The 18,557-nt window shown below is 43.7% G+C and overlaps 1 protein-coding gene across 3 annotated transcripts; it reads left to right on the top strand.

Moving 5' to 3' along the window:
• The first annotated feature begins 1,282 nt into the window (after positions 1 to 1,282).
• Positions 1,283 to 17,864, top strand: galnt17 (polypeptide N-acetylgalactosaminyltransferase 17). Of its 3 annotated transcripts, XM_046389887.1 has the most exons (13): positions 1,283 to 2,119; positions 2,227 to 2,596; positions 4,464 to 4,647; positions 7,297 to 7,463; positions 11,315 to 11,489; positions 12,322 to 12,519; positions 12,847 to 12,964; positions 13,609 to 13,794; positions 14,066 to 14,203; positions 14,567 to 14,662; positions 15,524 to 15,613; positions 15,990 to 16,151; positions 17,258 to 17,864. In XM_046389887.1, the coding sequence occupies exons 2-13, from the start codon at positions 2,356 to 2,358 to the stop codon at positions 17,390 to 17,392; spliced, it is 1,890 nt and encodes a 629-aa protein (XP_046245843.1). In that variant the 5' UTR covers positions 1,283 to 2,119; positions 2,227 to 2,355; the 3' UTR covers positions 17,393 to 17,864. The 3 variants fall into 3 exon arrangements, 2 of the variants coding, with proteins under 2 accessions (XP_046245843.1, XP_046245844.1); XR_006843413.1 differs by lacking the exon at positions 17,258 to 17,864 and having other exon boundaries at positions 1,286 to 2,119; positions 15,529 to 15,613; positions 15,990 to 16,024; XM_046389888.1 differs by lacking the exon at positions 15,524 to 15,613 and having other exon boundaries at positions 1,291 to 2,119.
• The last annotated feature ends 693 nt before the right edge of the window (positions 17,865 to 18,557 follow it).

The raw sequence follows: 18,557 nt of genomic DNA, 5'->3' as shown, positions 1-18,557 counted from the left end.
CATTACATTCAGTGGCATTCAAAGACGCAGCACAAGCCCTCAGTGGAAAAAGAAGTGCAGAGTTTACAGTTTATGGAAAACAAGCTCCTCAGAAGACAAAGTGTTCAGTCTTCAGCTGAAACCTCACCACCCTTAACAAAACATAACTGAGAGGAACCTTCGAGCATTTTGAGGCAAAGCTACACTAAACATGTGCAAAAACACACAGAGATTACTGCAGTCATCCAAGCCACTCACCAAAAATGGAAAGTGTGTCTAAGTATCTCTTAAATGAAATGGATTATAGGATGGTTGAGTTCTTTTATACACACGGCTCTGAGGATAAAACTACCATTTATGGGCATTTTGCTTTATACTGATGACATGCTGCGAAATACTGACGTGATCTTTGAAAGTCTTCAGATGTAACACTGACTTTTTATTCAAACTGGGCCACAGTTTTCTTTCACGGACTATAAGATGAAACCCACACACTCATTTTATATACAAAGTCAGTTTCTGAGACATGCTGACTGCTGTTTGCAGCTTCAGAGGGAAATTATGACATTTTTATTCAGCTGATACCTTAGCTTTGTAGCAGATTAATATACCAATCAGTTTATTTCCACATGCAAAAAATACTGTACAATCAATTCATGAAGTGTTACGCATTACTACGGCTGAAACAGCCATGTACAGGATGTACATCAGTCGAGCACCACCTGCAGTGACATCACAATGCTGCTTAATTCAACACAACACATATTTACAATGCCTACTTTTACTTTGTTACTTAAAGGGACAGTTCACCTCCCAAAATCAAAAACACATGTTTTCCCCTCTGTCCTGTAATTTCTGTTCATCCATCTGGAATGTTAAGACGTGAGCTGCAGAGTCTTGGAGGCATCAGCTGTAGAGACTCCACGGACTTTCCCTTGTGGTGCTTAGGGTGAACTGTCCCTTCAAGTACAAAATTAAGAATGAGGTACTTCTACTTATCGTAGAGGAGTATTTATATATTGTGGTGTGACTCTAGATGAGCATACTTCTCCCACCACTCATTCATTTCAGATTTGGGGGGGTCGACGAAGACAAATCACATGATCTGATCTCTGAAACTGGCTGAAGACAAACACAACCTGAGACGTTTTATATATTGCAGGACTACATTACTGTCTGCACCAACTTTGTGATGGTGACGATGGCTCTGAACACAGCAATATATTCATTACCCTGTTGTGCTCACCTCAGTGATGACTGAAATGTGACTGAAATGAGTTATGGACTAAAAACAAAAACGAACACCTTAAAGAGTGGACCCCAAAAACCCCATCGTGAAAACCACTGTGAAATATCTGAATATTCTCCTAACTGTAGATAATTGGGTGGCAGTGAGGAGACACCCCACCCACCAACCCATGACCTGCTGTGAAGTGAAACGTCGGCGGATCCACTCCGCGTTTTTCCATGCGCCCTAATAAGCGCCGTGTAGGTTAAAAGGAGAATTAGAGGAAACAAGGAGGCACAACAAACAAGAAGGGCGTGTAGACTAAGAGGGAATCGTTGGCATGTCCTGACCAAACGAGGGAGGATAATGTGAGGAAAACGAGAAATCAGGACGCGTTTCTTTGCTGCTGCTGCTGCTGCTGCGTTCCCGGATCTGAACGTTCACCGGAGGATGCTGCATCCCCTGGACCGCTGCTATCCGCTCCCGATCCGCGCAGTCTGCTCGGCTGCGGCTCACTGTGAATATTCCAGCGTGTGACGGCCGGAGGAGGAGGACGATGTGCGAACAGGCTTTCGGGGAGCAGAAGGGTTCACTGAACATTTAGAAGCTTTTCCCGGAGGAGGATCTGCGAGGATTTTCCTGCGCGCTGTGCTCCTCAGTCGCATCACTGCCGACTTGTGTCAGACGCAAAGGAGGGTAAAAAAGACGGACTTGATCATCTCCTCACTGCTTAATTATTCAGGAGTATCTGTTCCCCAAGATCAACATATGCTGGTGTCTTTGTCTTAAACCCTCCGTGCATGTTCCTAAACCCGGGCTCGAAGTGGCGGTGACACGGATGAAAGCCGATGGCCAGGCGCCCCAAATTTCCTCAGAAGGGGGTGCAACCTAAATTAACCCCGGTGCCAAATGGTAAGAGAGCAGATTTCTGAGCAGAATTGAACGATTTTGGTTGCCTTTGCTGTTTCTCTTTGAGGTTTGCCGATTTCTGTTGAATCTCTGCTGAATTATCCCTGCAGCTTTCCGCACATCGCAGGCTGAGGGAGCACTGAATCTGTGACACCTTCTCCGGAGACCCCCCTTCCCCCTCCTCCTCCTCCTCCTCCGGCCCCCAAACCTCTCGGAGCCCGGGCACCGGCGACTTTTTAATGGCTTTTGTGTTCAGAAGATGGAGGGTTTTACTGGTGCTGAATGTGCTTGCTGTTGCTGGGTTCATGACTTTCTGGGCCAAGTGCAACACACGCAGCGTCCAGGCCGCCGGTCCGGAGGCTCCGGCTGACGGGAAGAGGCCCCGGGGCAACGGGACGGCGCAGGGGCCCGGCATCAGCCATGAGGTGCTGCTGAAGAGGCTCAGCTCGCTGGAGGACGTGGTGTACAGGCAGTTAAACGGTAAAGAGCAGCGCAACATTTAAGCAGAAACAACACGTCAGACTGATTTTCCCTGAAGGCATCTGCAAATGACGAGAAGTTAATGCTGTCCGACTCCCCTGTGGCTCCTCTCTCAACAACCCTGACATGGAAACGTAAAATATTGTCCAGTAGCTCACAGCACAAAGCCCACAGAGCTGATGCCATGTTATTTTAGTCATTTCTTTAAACATGTTTGACGAGATTATGCACAGCCTGCTGAAAATCTAAATCCACTTCACTGACCCGTGAAGAAAATGTCACCAAATGTTCCACACTCTGTTTAAGAGTTGACCTCAGCAGCTTGTTAGCAAAGATCAGCAGTGAGCTAATAATTAATGTGCAGCCAAACATTTAACTGTAATTAGCTACCTGAGTGTCGCATTCGGCTTTGACTGGATGAAGTTAAATCAGAAAAACAGAGAATTTCCTTTTAACTTTTCCAGTTGATTGTCCGAGTGAAAAGATCATAAAACAGAGGCCCGTTTTCCAAACATTAAGTGTTATTCTTAATTAATCTCTGGAGGAGCGACGCCTTTCTTCCACCAGGGAGGTCAGAGGTCAGGGTCGAAAGCAGAGCAGGAGTTTTGAGGGCTTTGGTGCCTTCAGGACACTTCAGTCGGACGTTTGCCATCTTGTTGAATGATAGTCACTTTAATCAATCTGCCAGTGTTGTTCATGAACTCGTTCATATTTTGGGCGAACATGAACTGAACGTGCTGTATTTCCGCTTGATGAACGTTATTGTGAACGCTCTCTCACAGCATAATTTCGGTCAAGAGCGTGCCAGATTTCCATAGAGCCGTCCAGGCGCAAACCCACGCTAAACACACCGTAAACAGCCCTTAACATGTAACGGGAAAACCACCCAACCTGGCAACAGCTGTCATACCTGTCGCGCTAACAAATACGTCATCAAAATACGGAGCGTGGAAGAAGGCAGCGCGAGCTCGGACCGCTCAGACGCTACGGCGTTTGACGAGTTGAAAGAGTTTTATGCAGCATTTGTACTTCAAGGATTACAGTCATGTTTTTGTTTTCATAACAAAGATGAGGACCGTTCAAGCGACAAGTTTTTCCTCATGTTTTTGAGAATATACAGTAGAGGTGAAAGCTGTAGCTGCTGCTGCTGGTGTGGGCTGAATGGGCGGCAACAAAGCGTTAAGGTAATGCTAACCCCGCCTCGATGCTAACGTAAACCCCGGTTGGATAAGGATTCAAAATTGGATACGAAGATGAATCTGACACATAGTTTCACTGTTAAAATTGATAAAATAATTGCTGTCTGTGGTTCTCTACGGGCTGTGGCAATAATTTTGACAAATAATAGCTCGCAGCAGCGTATTGAAGAAAAACAAGAACTACGAACTGGTTCATTTTTGAAACCTTGAACTTAGTTCAAAATTTTGAAGTATGATCTGAACTAGTTCATCCTAAAATTTGTGAACTGAACTTTGAACTAGTTCATGTAGAAAGTTCACAACACAGCACTCTGCAACCAGCCAACACGAGCAGTCGTAGACTACTGAGAAGAATCTCATTTTATCCCTAATTTGAAACGGCGAAGACCCTGAAGTTTCGTTAGTAGCTTACAGCCGAGAAATTTCAGCTTTAAGCAAAATGTTTCATGATGAATACGCAGAAAGTACTGACCTCAGCCACAGACTAGGAGGATGTGGATTTGTTCCTCTTGTCATCACGTGAATCCGGATCAGAAGTTCCCTCCTCTGACTGCCTCTGACCACATACTGTGTGCTCATGTGTGGTTGGAGCTGCACACCACAGAGTGCATTACTGTAACTCAGCCAGAAAGGATGTTGACATGTAATCTTGTTTGCCTCACACCCAGGTCTGTCCAAATCTCTGGGTCTGATCGAGGGCTTCGGGGGTCGGGGCAAAGGCGGCCTGCCTGCCACGCTGTCGCCGGCTGAGGAGAGCGACGCTAAATACCTGAGGGAGAAGTACGGCTACAACGCCTACCTCAGTGACAGAATCTCTCTGGATCGGAACATACCAGACCACCGGCCCGGCAAGTGAGTACATGAAACGTAGTAAGAATCACTTATTTCTCATATGCCCCTAATGGCATCTAACCAGAACCTGTGAGGTTTCTGCCTTCACTCAGTACAACGGAGTCTGGTTGTGCTCCGTGTGACAGCCAGACAAACTGGGATGCTGCGTTTGGAAAGGCAGGTTTCTGATGGATTGTTTATTTAAATGGAGAATGGCCCCAGTTCAGGCAGAGTCCCTCCTGCATTAGCAGATTGGCATCATTTGGTTCATTCATGCTTCACAGTAACTGCATGACTCACATCTATGTGGATCAGTGGATTAGTCCCATCCAGTCATCTTCATGAAGGTGTACAACTCAACCTCCTGATTTTTAACCAAGATTTTATATTAATGTATGTGTTTATTATTTATTGCGTTACCAGTTCATGTGAAACTTGAGCATGCATCATTTATATTTAAGTCCTAAACTCCCACATTGAGTTGGACAAATGAAAGACTTTGGTTGGTGACCCATTTCATGCCATCAGTCACTTCTTGCGGCACACATACCGTGTTTGTCTCTGTGACTCCTCTCCCGTTTAATCCCTCTCTCTCTGCATCTCTGCCTCTTACTCATGTTTGATGAAGCTGCATTATCAGGCTGGCTATCGATCTGCAGGCATGCATGGACACACACATACACACACACAGATGCAGTCGTTGAATTAGCAGAAAGGTACACCTTGTATTGTGCTTGCATATCATCACTGACGGTGCAGATCCTTCTGTACGGGCACATCAGCTTGTGCTCTTCCAGATACATCCGAGCTGCATGTTGTACGTATGGTGCAGATTTTCTCCGTAAACGCTTCTTTAAACAGTCCGTCTGTGGTTAAGCGAGTAGCAGCCCTTCTATTTAAAAGTCGCCGATGATGAGAAAGCCCTCAGCCCAGCGCTGCCACCAGCTGTGTGTGCGCTGGGGAGGCGGTGGAGTGGAGGCATCAGAGCCTAGCGCTCTCATTTGTCACTCGGGGGGGTCTTTTATGTTGCCGGGATCAAAGTGGCGTGTGAGGCGTGTTGGGCTGTGATATCTTCAGGCTTAGCAGCAGCATGTAGGCTGCAGTCAGTGGAGTCTCCTGTGTTTGGCTGGAGGTCCTTTCACACTGCAGAGCCAGAGGTGGTGGTGAGAAGAGGAGAGAAACTAAGATCAAATGTCAGCAGTGTAAAGAAGAAATGTTGTCGTTTTTTCAATCTGCCTTGTGTCTTTTCATTTATTTGTCCAAAGTTGCTTTCCCCTGTTACATGTTACATGCAATATAGAGAACAAATGTCAGTATGTTGGCAGTATGTTGGTGTGGAAAAACAGGTGATCAAATGACTTATCGTGGGACGAAAAGTGAAGAGGAAAGACTTAACTTCACTTTGTGCTCATTAAATCAGAACCGAAAAATACCACAAAGATGCATACATATGTGTTTCAACTCACATGTATGTAAGAACAGTTTGCAGCTCAACATCAGGGCTGCCAGACAATCAGAGTAGCACTGAAAAGTCAGTGTCTGCATAAGTAGGTGAGTTAAATACGTTACGGATTACCAGGTTCAGTCATATGTAATGATAATTACTTGGGAAAATACCCACATTATACCCAAAATTTCATAATATATTGTTAGAACACAAATAATTCATCAGTGTTTGTTCCAAAACCTCACTGACGTTGGTTACCTGCAGGTTAATAGCAGTAAGAGTCGACTGACACGCAACAGATTTCAGCTCATTGCAGATAGGTTAGCACAGGCTGATGAGTAACCAGAAGCTGCAGTACAGAAATGTCAAAAGAAGAGCCATCAGCTGATGAGCGCAGTCACACTCACATTCAGATTACACAGTGAAGCTGTACTTGTGATGTGACAAGTTCATGCTGCGCTCTTCTGTCTGCAACATGCTGCTGTTACTGGTTACGCTGATTTGCACCATTGCTGCCTCCTCCTGCTCTCACCTTTTCTTACCATAATTGCCATCACCAGGGTTGTAATATTTATAATTGAAACTTTTTCTTGTGAAAAGTGAGCTATCGACAACCTCAGGGATTCATCTCATCTTTAAAGGGAGTCAGTGAACTTTGGGAGGCTCCGTTCCTCATGATTAATCCACCGTCAACAATCTTGGCAACTGTTTTTAAAGGTTTCCTGCAGAAAGTCTACAAAAAAGTGTCATCTGACTTTATGAATTTTCATGAAAATGCTGGATTTATTACAGAAATGCTTGTAATTAAAAATTCATTTGACGTGGGAAATAAGATTATTGATAAAAGGAAATAAGACGAAAACAAGAAGAGTAAAGGGAGGCGTTTCCTCTCCCACTCTTACTAAACTTAGAGCCAGAGCCTCATGATGCCTCTTTCCTCTTCATTAGAGCTCTTTAAACAAAGCAGCAGAAAAAAACAGACCTCCTATCTGCGGCACACACACTGTGAAAAGGCCAATTTGGCTGGTTGTAGAGGAAGCGGCACTTGGTTTGCCTTTTAGCCTCATCGAACAAGATGTCAGCAGCACCGTGGAGGCAGTTTGGTCTTTCACAGAAGCGATGGAGGATAAGTGGAGCTTGCAAAGCCCAGGATGCAGGCTTCAGAGGCGGGCATGGGAAGGTTTCACTTTACAGATGTTGTGTGTTTGCATGTCTCTGTGCAGATGCAGAAAGGTCAGCTACCCGAGAGACCTCCCACAGATCTCCCTCATCTTCATCTTCGTCAACGAGGCTCTGTCAGTGATCCTGCGCTCAGTCCACTCTGCCGTCAATCACACTCCGGCTCACTTGCTCAAAGAAATCATCCTGGTGGATGACAATAGCGATGACGGTGAGTAGAAATGAAGATTTCCTTTCTTAAATCTCCCGATTGTCCCGATTTGAATCTCGTGTTTCCTTTCCTGTTTGTTTTTATTTGGTGGTGTCTTCAAATTGCTTCTTTTGTCCAAGCAACAGTCCAAAATCCAAAAACTCTTAGTTTACTGTCATGAATGTCAAAGAAAAACAGGAAATCCTGACATTTAAGAAGCTGGAACCATCAAATGTTTGACATTTTAGATTTTAAAAACAACTGAAAAGATTAATCAGTCAAAATAGTTGACAGCTAATTTTCTTGGATCAACTGATCGATTAATTGACTAATCTTTGCAGCTCTACTATAATCACATAAAGAGATTTGTATAGTGGCTTCTTATAGTGTTCTCTTCAAAGCAGGGAATTTTGGGAAATCATCTATTGCATCCAACAAGTAGGAATAAAAACACATCACACACTCCAAAGCTAAATGAAAATAAATGAAATTATGTTCATAATTGGTGCGTGTTTGTCACTCATGAACCCGCTCATTCGTTGTCACATGGGAATGTAGTTTGGCTTTGTTAGCCTGACAAGGTGATGAGCATCTCCTTGACAAAAGCTGTGGTCATTGCTTTTGAGGAGCAGCATTTGCTGAGGTGACTGATGGCGTTGAATTTTTTGCAGGGCAGACGGGCAGATAGAGGCGGAGCGCCACAATTGGATGTCACGGGAGAGATGTGCCTGTCTTATTTATCGGGCAGGGCTGCCAGGCTGGGCTTTGTGAAATGAAGGGACAGCAAGAGAGACGAGGGGAGGGGAAGGAGATGGAAGCCAGGCAGTGTGAGAAATGAGGGAGAAGGTGCAAGAAAGATAAAAAGCAAACGGTGTTGATGTTGGAGAGAAATTAGGGAAGAAGGGATGACACTAAAAGAAAGACAGAAACGCATGAACAAGGAAAGAAGAGTGCCGAAGGGTTTGAAATTAGGCAGACGAGAATGGTGAAGGAGGAAAAGAGAAACGGCGACAAAGAGGCTGAAAGAGCAGCCGTGTTATTAGAGAAAGTGGCAGAAAGAGAGTCAGGATGAGAGACGGAGAGGCTCTAAGACAAATGAGGTTGGACAGCAAGGAGGAAGGAGAGAGAGAGAGAGAGCAATCAGACAGAACGGAAAGACAAGACAAATAACAAGGAAACAAAGAGGGGGATGATAGCCAAGGCTTTAAGGGATAAAGCTGGTGTTATTCTATTTCTCTTATTTCCAACAAATCACATAAAAATACCAAAAGCACCAGTCCTTTAGTCTGTCACTCGCCTGTCTCACTCAGTCCCAAGCCTCCTGCTTTCTCCTGAGTCTTCTACAGATATTTCTCAAGCAGGAAATAGGAAGAAGTGCATTTGTTTTGGACTCGTTCCAGCTGTGATTAAGGATTATCACAATGTCGGTCTTATATTTGCGGTGTTATTCCCGAAAAATGACATTGAACCCAAAATGTTAATTACTGAGATTTGGCAAAGAAAAAAAATGTCTAATGGGACAAGAAACATGAGCAGTCAGATGATCGGACAGGCTGTAAACATACCCCCAGGTTAGGAAGATAAATTTATTTTTGGAAGAGAAAATATAAGCAGATGGTAAAGTTATTACCCAAAGTGTTCGTTCATCCATCACACCACACATGGACTTTTCCCAGGCAATGAGGACTTACTAACAACATTAGAAAGAATGGCCAAAACTATGAAGAAAGAGCCTGGACATAATACAGCAGAACTCGCCTTGAATACGCATTTGGTGTTCCAGTGAATATTTTTGACAACAGTGCAGTGTGATTGGCTCAAATAAGACAGAGTGTCACCGTTCATTGTAATGAAGGAACATGTGGAGGAACAACAGTGGATGTCTATGGCACAGAGGAAATATGTGTTGTAGGATGAATGGTGGGGCAAGTGTTTAAGGGTCACCTGTGGTCTAGAAGTCTCAAATCAACTTAAACTAACACCACCTGCCTTGTGATTTCCTCTCATATAATGCCATATAATGCTCATATAATGGGTCAGGAATGACTGCGGACCAGCAGAGAAAATCAAACTTTTCTGGCCTTCGGATCACAGTGTTGGTAGAGGAGGTTGAAGCCAGACAACGCATGTTATTCAGGGAATGAAATAGTGGTTTAACAAACAAAATCAAGCTTGGGAGTGTGTGGCCGCTGCAGTCAGCAAGGTGGAGCAGGGACACGGAATTGTGGCTGAAATTTAAAAGAAATAATGAGGCAATTAGTTCCTCACATCTTTAACTGATAATTCTTGTCACATTGCTCGTAAAGCTCATGCAAAGTTCACCTCAGTCTTGGATGCACAACCAGCAGGAAAATCAAACGCTTCAAGATGAGACCTTTTCCACGGCAAATTTAAGTTTTATAAACAGCTGCTTTTATGTGGTTTTCTGCCCAAGATCTACGAGTCACCCGACTCTGTGGCCTTGCAGTGTGTGCACACCCGTGTGTGTGTGTGATGTGTGTGTGAAAGAGAGAAAAGAGAAGACACAGCATGAGAAATGAGTTTGTGATCAAGAGTGTGTGTGTGTGTGTGTGAGAAAAATAAAAAGAGGCAGAGAAAGTGATATGAAGTACAGAGAGCATGAGAGATGTGTTTTTGTTCAAGAGAATTTTTAAGTATATGTGAGTTTGTGATGCAGAGGAAGAAGGGATGTGAGGAGGAGGAGGGTGGGGGTGATGAGCTGATTGAGAGATCAAAGGCGGAGCGGTCGAAGCCGCTCAGGAAGCCGCACACTCGCGTTGAGTCTGTTGGAGCTCAAAGCAGAACCGCAGGGAAGTGCGAGAACAGATTTATGTCATCTTTCTGTTTGTTTGTGTGTGAGTCATCTCTGTTTTCTTTCCATTAAAAAAAAATCTCAGTTTTGTTTGGATAAAAGTTGATCAGTGTGTGTTTATGGTGGAGCTTTTCCTTTGGTTGTGTGATGGGGCAGCGCAGTTAAATGGTGGCAGCAGGCGGTGCACGTCGGCACAGACAAAGAGATGATGCTTGTGTGTGTGATAATTGTGCTAATAAACAGGCGCGTTATTGATTTGACGTTGAACCTCGACTCATGCGGGTCGGGTCTGTCGGCCGAGGCAGATGTTTACCGTGTGGCGATGGCGATTTGTGTGCAAAGTGTGTTAGTGTTTTCTAAATGGCAGGATGGTCTGCTCTGGATTTTTTTTTCCCCCTTTGCACAAATTTCACTCTAACAAAGCGATTTGGAATCTTAAGGCCGTTAACTAAAAAAAAATGTTGAATGTGCCACACTTTTTTATTGATTAATTATAGTTTATTAACTGATGCCATCAAAAACATTGTTTTGTGATTCGGTCTGAAAAATTCCAGTATTCATCATTATTGTATTCTGTTGATAAGTTTAGAACTTTATACACATTTTCATAAAGACCATGAATCACTAGCAAACGGGTGTGATTACTCCAAACACAGCAGGTTTCTAACACATTGAAACAAAATCACCACAGCGGCTCACAGTCCGTATCCATCCAGTTCAGATATAAAATGTTGTTTCAGTCACGGAGTCAAATTAACCCCCTCACTTGTCTTGGGCAGATTCCCCAAGATGTAAAAGAGTCTGTAGCATGTGGAAACATAAAATGTGGTACTTTACTGAGAGCTGAAGAGAACCTATCTATTCTGTTACCCCCCTTAATTTAAGAGGTCAAAGGTCAGGGTCAGCTGAGCTGCAAAACTGGAACTAGCAAGGCTTCAGTACGCTGTCCGAGGAAGGACACATCAGCAGGAAGGGTGATGCTGTGTTCTCAGATTTAAGGACAGCCTTTCTAACCACTGCCTGGTGTTTTTGGTTCGGTGTGCGATCTTATGGACTGCAGAGCAGCTGAAGGGACCACTGGAGGAGTACGTGAACAAGCGCTACCCCGGCCTGGTGAAGATCGTCAGGAACCAGAAGAGAGAGGGGCTGATCCGAGCCAGAATCGAGGGCTGGAAGGTGGCCACCGCCGAGGTGACAGGATTTTTTGACGCCCACGTGGAGTTCACGCCATCCTGGTGAGTAAGTCTGGCATTTGGATGGAATAACTGTTGACATCTGCTCTTTCAAAAGGAGTCGTGTCGGTGATGTCTGGAGTGAAAATGAATCTTCTGGAAATATCTTCCAATCGCCTTTTTTATTTTTCTTTTCTTTTACACCTTTATGGATACTGGTGTTCCAGACCAAATGGTGTAAAACCCACTGAATTGCAAATCGTTACAGCCAAAACAATGATAGACTTTATGTATCACCTTTAAAAGAAAGATACAAAGTGCTTTACAGAATCATTAAAGGAGGGGACAGCAGAGGCAGCATAATACAAACACAGAAAAGCTTTTTCACACCCGAGGAGGTTTAAGATAAGAGAAGGAGAAGCCTGTAGAATCAGGATTAAAGGACACCTCAGGACATAAAGCTCATCAAATCACAAACAAAACATAAAATAAGCAATAAAAAAAGACATTTCGCAGGAGCCTTTTCATAAAAGTACATTTCAAGCAAGATGAAACTGATTTGTCCAGGATGCAAACACTTGGCTGCTCACAACATTTTTGCCAAATCCTGCTGACACCTTTTTGTAGGTTTCCTATCAGTTTTCCAGCTCAGTGTGTACTTCAGAGTCTGTACACAACCCAGTTCACTCAGCATAAATAGACACATGCCCTCCAGAGCTCCACTGAACTGAATCAAATAGAATTTGTGATAAAGTTTGTACAACTTGAGGGACTTTCTAACTGACTGAAGTGGGTGAGTGAGTGGAGATCTTAAGCGAGGCTCTGTGCCGTCTGCCTTTTGGTTTGCGTCTATAAAGTTGAATAAAGAATGTTTATCTGTTTGCACTCGTGTCAGGGCCGAGCCGGTTCTGGCCAGAATAAAAGAGGACCACAAGAGGATTATTCTGCCCTCCATCGATAACATCAAGCACGACACCTTCGAGGTGGAGCGTTACGAGAACTCAGGCCATGGCTACAACTGGGAGCTGTGGTGCATGTACATCAACCCGCCCAAACAATGGTGGGACGAGGGGGACATATCAGCTCCCATCAGGCAAGCCAGCTTCATCTGTACAAACACACCGAAGCCATTCACAAACAATATGTCTTAATGAGTTAAAGATTTTGTGCTGTAGACAGGATTTTTATAATCAGATTTTCACCTGGATGTTCATGTTTAATTCAATTTTCATCTATTTTTTTGAAGTCCAGAATACACGATATATAAACACTGATAAATCACCTGTTATTTTTTAATAGAGGCTCAAAATACATCACATTTAAACATGTAGATTCGTGCATACTGCACTCACATAAACAAATGTATGTAATATATACTGTATATCTATATATGTTATGATTTCTATTCTCCTCGTCGCAGGACTCCCGCCATGATTGGCTGCTCATTTGTGGCCAACCGCGACTACTTTGGCGAACTCGGCTTGCTCGACTCGGGCATGGATGTCTATGGAGGGGAGAACATCGAACTGGGCATCAGGGTTTGTGTGTCACCCACTTTCCTCTTGTTCCCGCTCACTCTTTACCCCTGTAGGTTTAAGTGGAGCAGTGGCCACCGTGATGTGGCACCGCTGATAAATGAGGCCCCATTAAGAGTCCTGGAGGACCAGTCCTGTGTGTGCAGCTCACAGCAGGGCAATAGAGATAAATAGGTCACACAGAAGAGCGGGAAGGTTCGGGAGTTTGTTGCTGTATATCTTGAGAGATTGGAGAGTCTGTTATTGTCCTGCGGGGTTATTGTGTTTTTTGTTTTGGTTTGTTTTTTTGCTGAAAGGCCAAGGAGAAAATACTGAACATTTTCCAAATCTCTCTGTGTTGATACTTTACGACTGTGATGACATGTCTAATTTAATCCATGATTTGACATTCATATTAAATTAGATTACTCTATAATGTTAAAGGGGGTGTTTGTAGTTCCCTATACATGAAATTAATACCCATTTCTGCACCTAAAAATAGTGCCCCTTTTAACGCATTGTTTTGGTTTTATGGCACATTCACTGTCAGCTGTTAGCCATCAAGTTCATAGGGTGAGAGACAACATGGAGGCTCCGTATCTGTTTCAGTGAGTGGCTAAAAACCATTACTTTCTGCCTTTAACTTCATTAACACCAACTGTCTGCAGGTGTGGCTGTGTGGAGGCAGTATGGAGGTGCTGCCTTGTTCCAGGGTGGCTCACATCGCACGGATGAAGAAACCCTACCACAGTAACATAGCTTTCCACACACGGCGTAACGCTCTACGCGTGGCTGAGGTCTGGATGGACGAGTACAAGTCCAACGTCTACCTGGCGTGGAACATCCCCATGGAGGTGAGAGAGGATGTTGCTAGTCTGGTTTTATAAAGTAAACTCGTATAAGATGTTGACTAGTAACTTTTCAACTCTTGACAACAAGTCGACAGACTTTTAGAAGCTCAGAATTACTTTATTAATAATATTGTGCGAGTAATCAATAGACGATAGCAAAAAGGACATTGTGTTAAAATGTTCCAGATCGCCATTTTAACTATTCATGTGGGGTGGTGGGGGGGTGCCTCTGTAAAGCGAAGACTTCCCACAATGACTCCTTGTGCTCCCGCAGAGCCACGGTATCGATTATGGCGACATCTCTCAGAGGGTTGCACTGAGGAAGAGTCTGCAGTGTAAAAGCTTTGAGTGGTACCTCGACAACGTTTACCCAGAGATGAGGAGGTACAACAACACACTGTTCTACGGCGAGGTGAGTGAGCCGTCCACCTGACGTTACTGAGAAAGAGACCGCAAAGACAAACTTGTACATCTAAGTTTTGTTGCATTTGCACAGATGAATGAAACCACTGACAGCAGAGGAGTCAGAGATGGGCGAGAAAAGTAAATCCTGAGGGGTTTATAAAAGAAAAAATATCCATTGAACAGAAAGACAACTAGAAAGCACTCTGAGAGTCTATCCCCACACACTGAGTGGACTGTGTGTATTGAAATAACAGAAAATGTTTAACCTGCATTTGGATCCAGATCTTAATACCTAAACACCGTTTAGGAATATTAGGAATTCATACAAAGAATTTTGAGTGTAATTTTCAAAGGTACTTTTTGATTTCAGATCCGTAACTCCAAAGTGAGCCACCTGTGTATGGATCAGGGCATGAAGGAGAACCACACGGCCACCCTGCACCCCTGCCATGGATGGGGTCCTCAGGTACAACATGGACAGCAGACGCTCTGAACACAATGGCCACAGACTGCTTCTCCCACCACTATCCTCGCTTCTCTCTTGAAAACACACACAACTCATTAGCGTCTTCGAGCAGCGACGTGATTTACAGCTGTGTTTCTCACACATGCTCGGCTGAAATCCTCGTAGGAGAGAGCTCTGCTGTCAGGGTAAAAATGTTTCTGTGTTGCACTTTTTGTGCTGAGGCCCTGAGTCAGCCAGTCAGTCCGTGGGACATCTCTTTTTTAACTCACAGTGGTAAACAGGTGCTTCAGGGAGCACAATTTCCAGTAGTGAAATGCTAAAAGCTGGCAGAGCTAAAAATAACTTTAATTCTGTTAGTGAGTACAGCACAATATCACCCTTACGTCACACTTAAGTTGCATCTTTTAAGTTTTCCATCAGATGAAACAAACATTTTTCAGTTTGTCTTAGTGCAGCCCAAAATGTCTTAAGAGGCAGCAGTGACCTCTAGGGACTGTAAGCAGGATTTTTAGGATTTTAAGCCCAAAATGCACTATATAGATAAAAGTGTTGGGACTGGTTTGTTTTTCAGGGTTTGGGCTCGGCCCCTGACTTCCAGTGAAGGGAAACCTTAATGCTTCAGCATACCAAGACATTTTGGACAATGCTATGCTTCCAACTTTGTGGCAACAGTTTGTTGAAGGCCCTTTTCTATTCCAGCATGACTGTGCCCAGTGCACAAAGCAAAGCTCCATAAAGACATGGTTGGATGAGTTTAGTGCTGTTGAAACCTCATTAGAGCTATACAGAATGAGTCGTTAACAAAATAATTGTCTTATCTTTGCTGAAATTATGAAAAGCTGAGCACTTTTTACCTTCCAGTGCAGAAGTAGATCCTCATTTATCTCAGAAGATGGACAGAGCACTTCAGGAAAAGAAGCCAGTGGAGTGAAGGATAGCGAACAGAAAGAGGTGAAATTTGACTCAGAACTGAGAAGCAGGTTTTGTCATGTTGCTGCTGAGAAACTAATAAGTTGGACTTTAGTGGGGTTAGATTTTGTTGCTGCAACAGTGTGATTTAGATGCGTGTGGTTTTGACATGTAAACCCTGTCATCGCTGTTTGGAACATCATACAAAAAGCAGTCTGTAGAATAAAGTTTCTGCCAGATTCACAATCATATTTTGTTTCAGGGGCTGAACCAGTGGTACACGTGATTCAAATATTTGTGTCATTACAGAGCTCAGACACATAAGCTTTGTTCTAAAAATCAAACTTAACAGCAGACACAAAGCCCACCGTTTGACTTCGTCTCTCTGTATGTGTCCTGTCTCTGTGTTGTCCCTCAGTTGGGACGTTACACCAAAGAGGGTCAGCTGTTCCTGGGCCCTCTGGGCAGCACCGGCGACGACACTCGCTGTGTGGTCGACGATCAGATCAGCAGCTTTCCTCAGCTCCTCAACTGCGACAAGGTGTCCAATGTGAAGCAGAAGACGTGGCATTTCTCTCAGGTGAGAAGTACGAGGAAATGTGTTTATCTTCCAGATAAATAGTCGGATTTTCATGAGAAAAGTTTTTGAATGTTTTTGAGAGCGCTAAATCATGTGCACCTGATGTGAACATTAGAGAAAAGCAAAGGTCAGAATGACTTGTTGGTGGGATGATAGCAAACCTTTACCTTATGATGCTATTTCAAGTGGATTTAGAAAATTTCCACCAGAGTTTTAAACGCTAGCTGTCACACTGTCGGGTCAGGGTCCTAACAGTCCACATCGAGCTTAAGAAGGGCAGCTGGACTTGGTCATAGATTCTTGAAGACGTTTCATCTCTCAGCCAAGTGGCTTCTTCAGTTCTGACTGACTGGAGGGGAGACTCAGGTATCTGACCTCTGTGGGCTTGTCCTCCAGGTCAATGATGTCACTTGGATCTTGATGGTTTTTTTGGTTGTTTTAATGACAGTCATTAAGGTACCCTAATGACTTATTAAGGTTCCATAACGACTGTCATTAGTCGTTAAGGTTCCCTAACGACTGCCATGAAAACGGTCAAAAAACATAAAGATCCAAGTGAGATCAGTGACCTGGAGGACAAGCCCACAGAGGTCAGGTCAGGTTCCTGGGCCTCCCCTCTGGTCTGTCAGAACTGAAGAAGCCTCTTGGATGAGAAGGGAAACGTCTTCAGGAATCTGCTATCAAGTCCAGTTGCTCTTATTCAACTCTACATGCCAAATTCATTTAATAATGTGTTTATGGTGTAATTACCCAAAACTAATGGGCCCGTTTTTTCCACGTCTGACATTTATTGTTTCTTTGTCTTTCCTGAAGACAAAAACCCCAAAAGGTCATTTTTCCGTGTGCTTAAAGCTAATGAGTATTAAAACCTTCTAAGACTCACACAGATGCTGTTTGCACCTGGCATGTTAATGTTACTCTTAAAATTACTGTGGCAGATTTAATTACGTTAAAGTGTTCCAAGTGTCGTACAGCTCAGCTTTTTGTGGTGTCATGTAATTCATACCTGCAGAGAGTTTAATGAGTCCACATCAGACCTGTCTCCCGTCACAGCCATCTGTTAAAACCGATGAAACCAGAACGCTGTCTCTCCTCCTGCTCTGCAGAACGAATCGATCAGGAATCGAGCCACGGGACGCTGTCTGGAGGTGGTACCGGCTAACGTTTACTTCGGCCACCTGCTGGTCCTGCAGCCCTGCTCCGGGCAGAGGTGGACCATCAAGAACACCATGCAGCAGTAGTCGATGGGCCAATTTCACTGCAGGCAACGACACCAGAGGCCATTTTCAAGAGCGCTCACCTGACCTCCGCTTGGCCTCGGGATGACTGATGAGGCAGAGGCCCCTCGTCTTATCAAGTAAAGACTGAGATGGTTTCAAATGAGATCTGAGCTGTGAACATCTCAGTGATACGAGTTTTGTGAAAAAAGTTTTTTTTGGACTTTCAAAATGATCCAGTTTTAGCATGAGGACTCTTTTTCTCTCTCTGTCTGAATGACAAACTTTCGATGTGACGTTGCCATAATTCCTGTATGTGCCACTTCTCCACGGTGTGTTTAGGTTTAAGGACGGAGATTTGATCGGCCAGATCGGTTCTGTCTTCTGCGTAAGGGAGGCTAAGGTTTCTATCTTCGTCCTCAAAATGTTTCTGCATTATGTCATTCTGTATCATGTTAGGTCTTTTAAGCTGAATAAAAGAATAAAATACCTGGGATTACATTTTCAGTGATATGCACAGATCAGAATACATTAGTGCTTTGTAATAGGATTCATCAGTGGTTTGACATTTTAGATTAATATAACTTAAAATGAAGTCGTGGCTACTTACAACAGGCATAAATTTAACAGTGAATTAAACATTAATGCCCAAAAGTGATTTTTATTTTCTTCAAACAGATGCCAAGACCCTGTAAATATTTATAATTTGAAGAAAAATGAATTGACAGTAATTATTATTTGGTGTATTGGAGCCTCTTTTTTTGCACTTATTGTAAATCATCTCAAATCTCATTTAGGGCTACTGGGATAAATCATGGTTTTATACGTCGTGGACACATTTGTCTTTTTTATTGTTATTTTTACTAGGAGCATTCGGTAGCCCCAAATGCATTACATCTCGTGGTATGATTGTTAGTACTGTATGCACGTGGGGTCAAAGTTAAGTTGCGTCGAGCCAATTTATTTCATTACCTGCCGAGTGCCATGACTACTGCAGACGGTCAAAGCTAACAAGCTGAAGCACTTTTTTATGGACGCACAGATGAAGTGCAGACTCTGAGAGGACGATTGAATCAGTAATGGAAACGTGCACGAGTGCATCGATTGTGGAAATGCTGGAGGCCTTCCAGGCCAGTAATGTTGATGTACCAAGATCTATATGATGTCATATATTCGTTTAATTCAATGT

The sequence above is a fragment of the Scatophagus argus genome, chromosome 5 (genome assembly GCF_020382885.2).
Source record: "Scatophagus argus isolate fScaArg1 chromosome 5, fScaArg1.pri, whole genome shotgun sequence".
Lineage (NCBI taxonomy): Eukaryota > Metazoa > Chordata > Actinopteri > Scatophagidae > Scatophagus > Scatophagus argus.
Note: the sequence above shows the minus strand (reverse complement) of the source record. Positions and strands in the feature narration are given on the sequence as shown.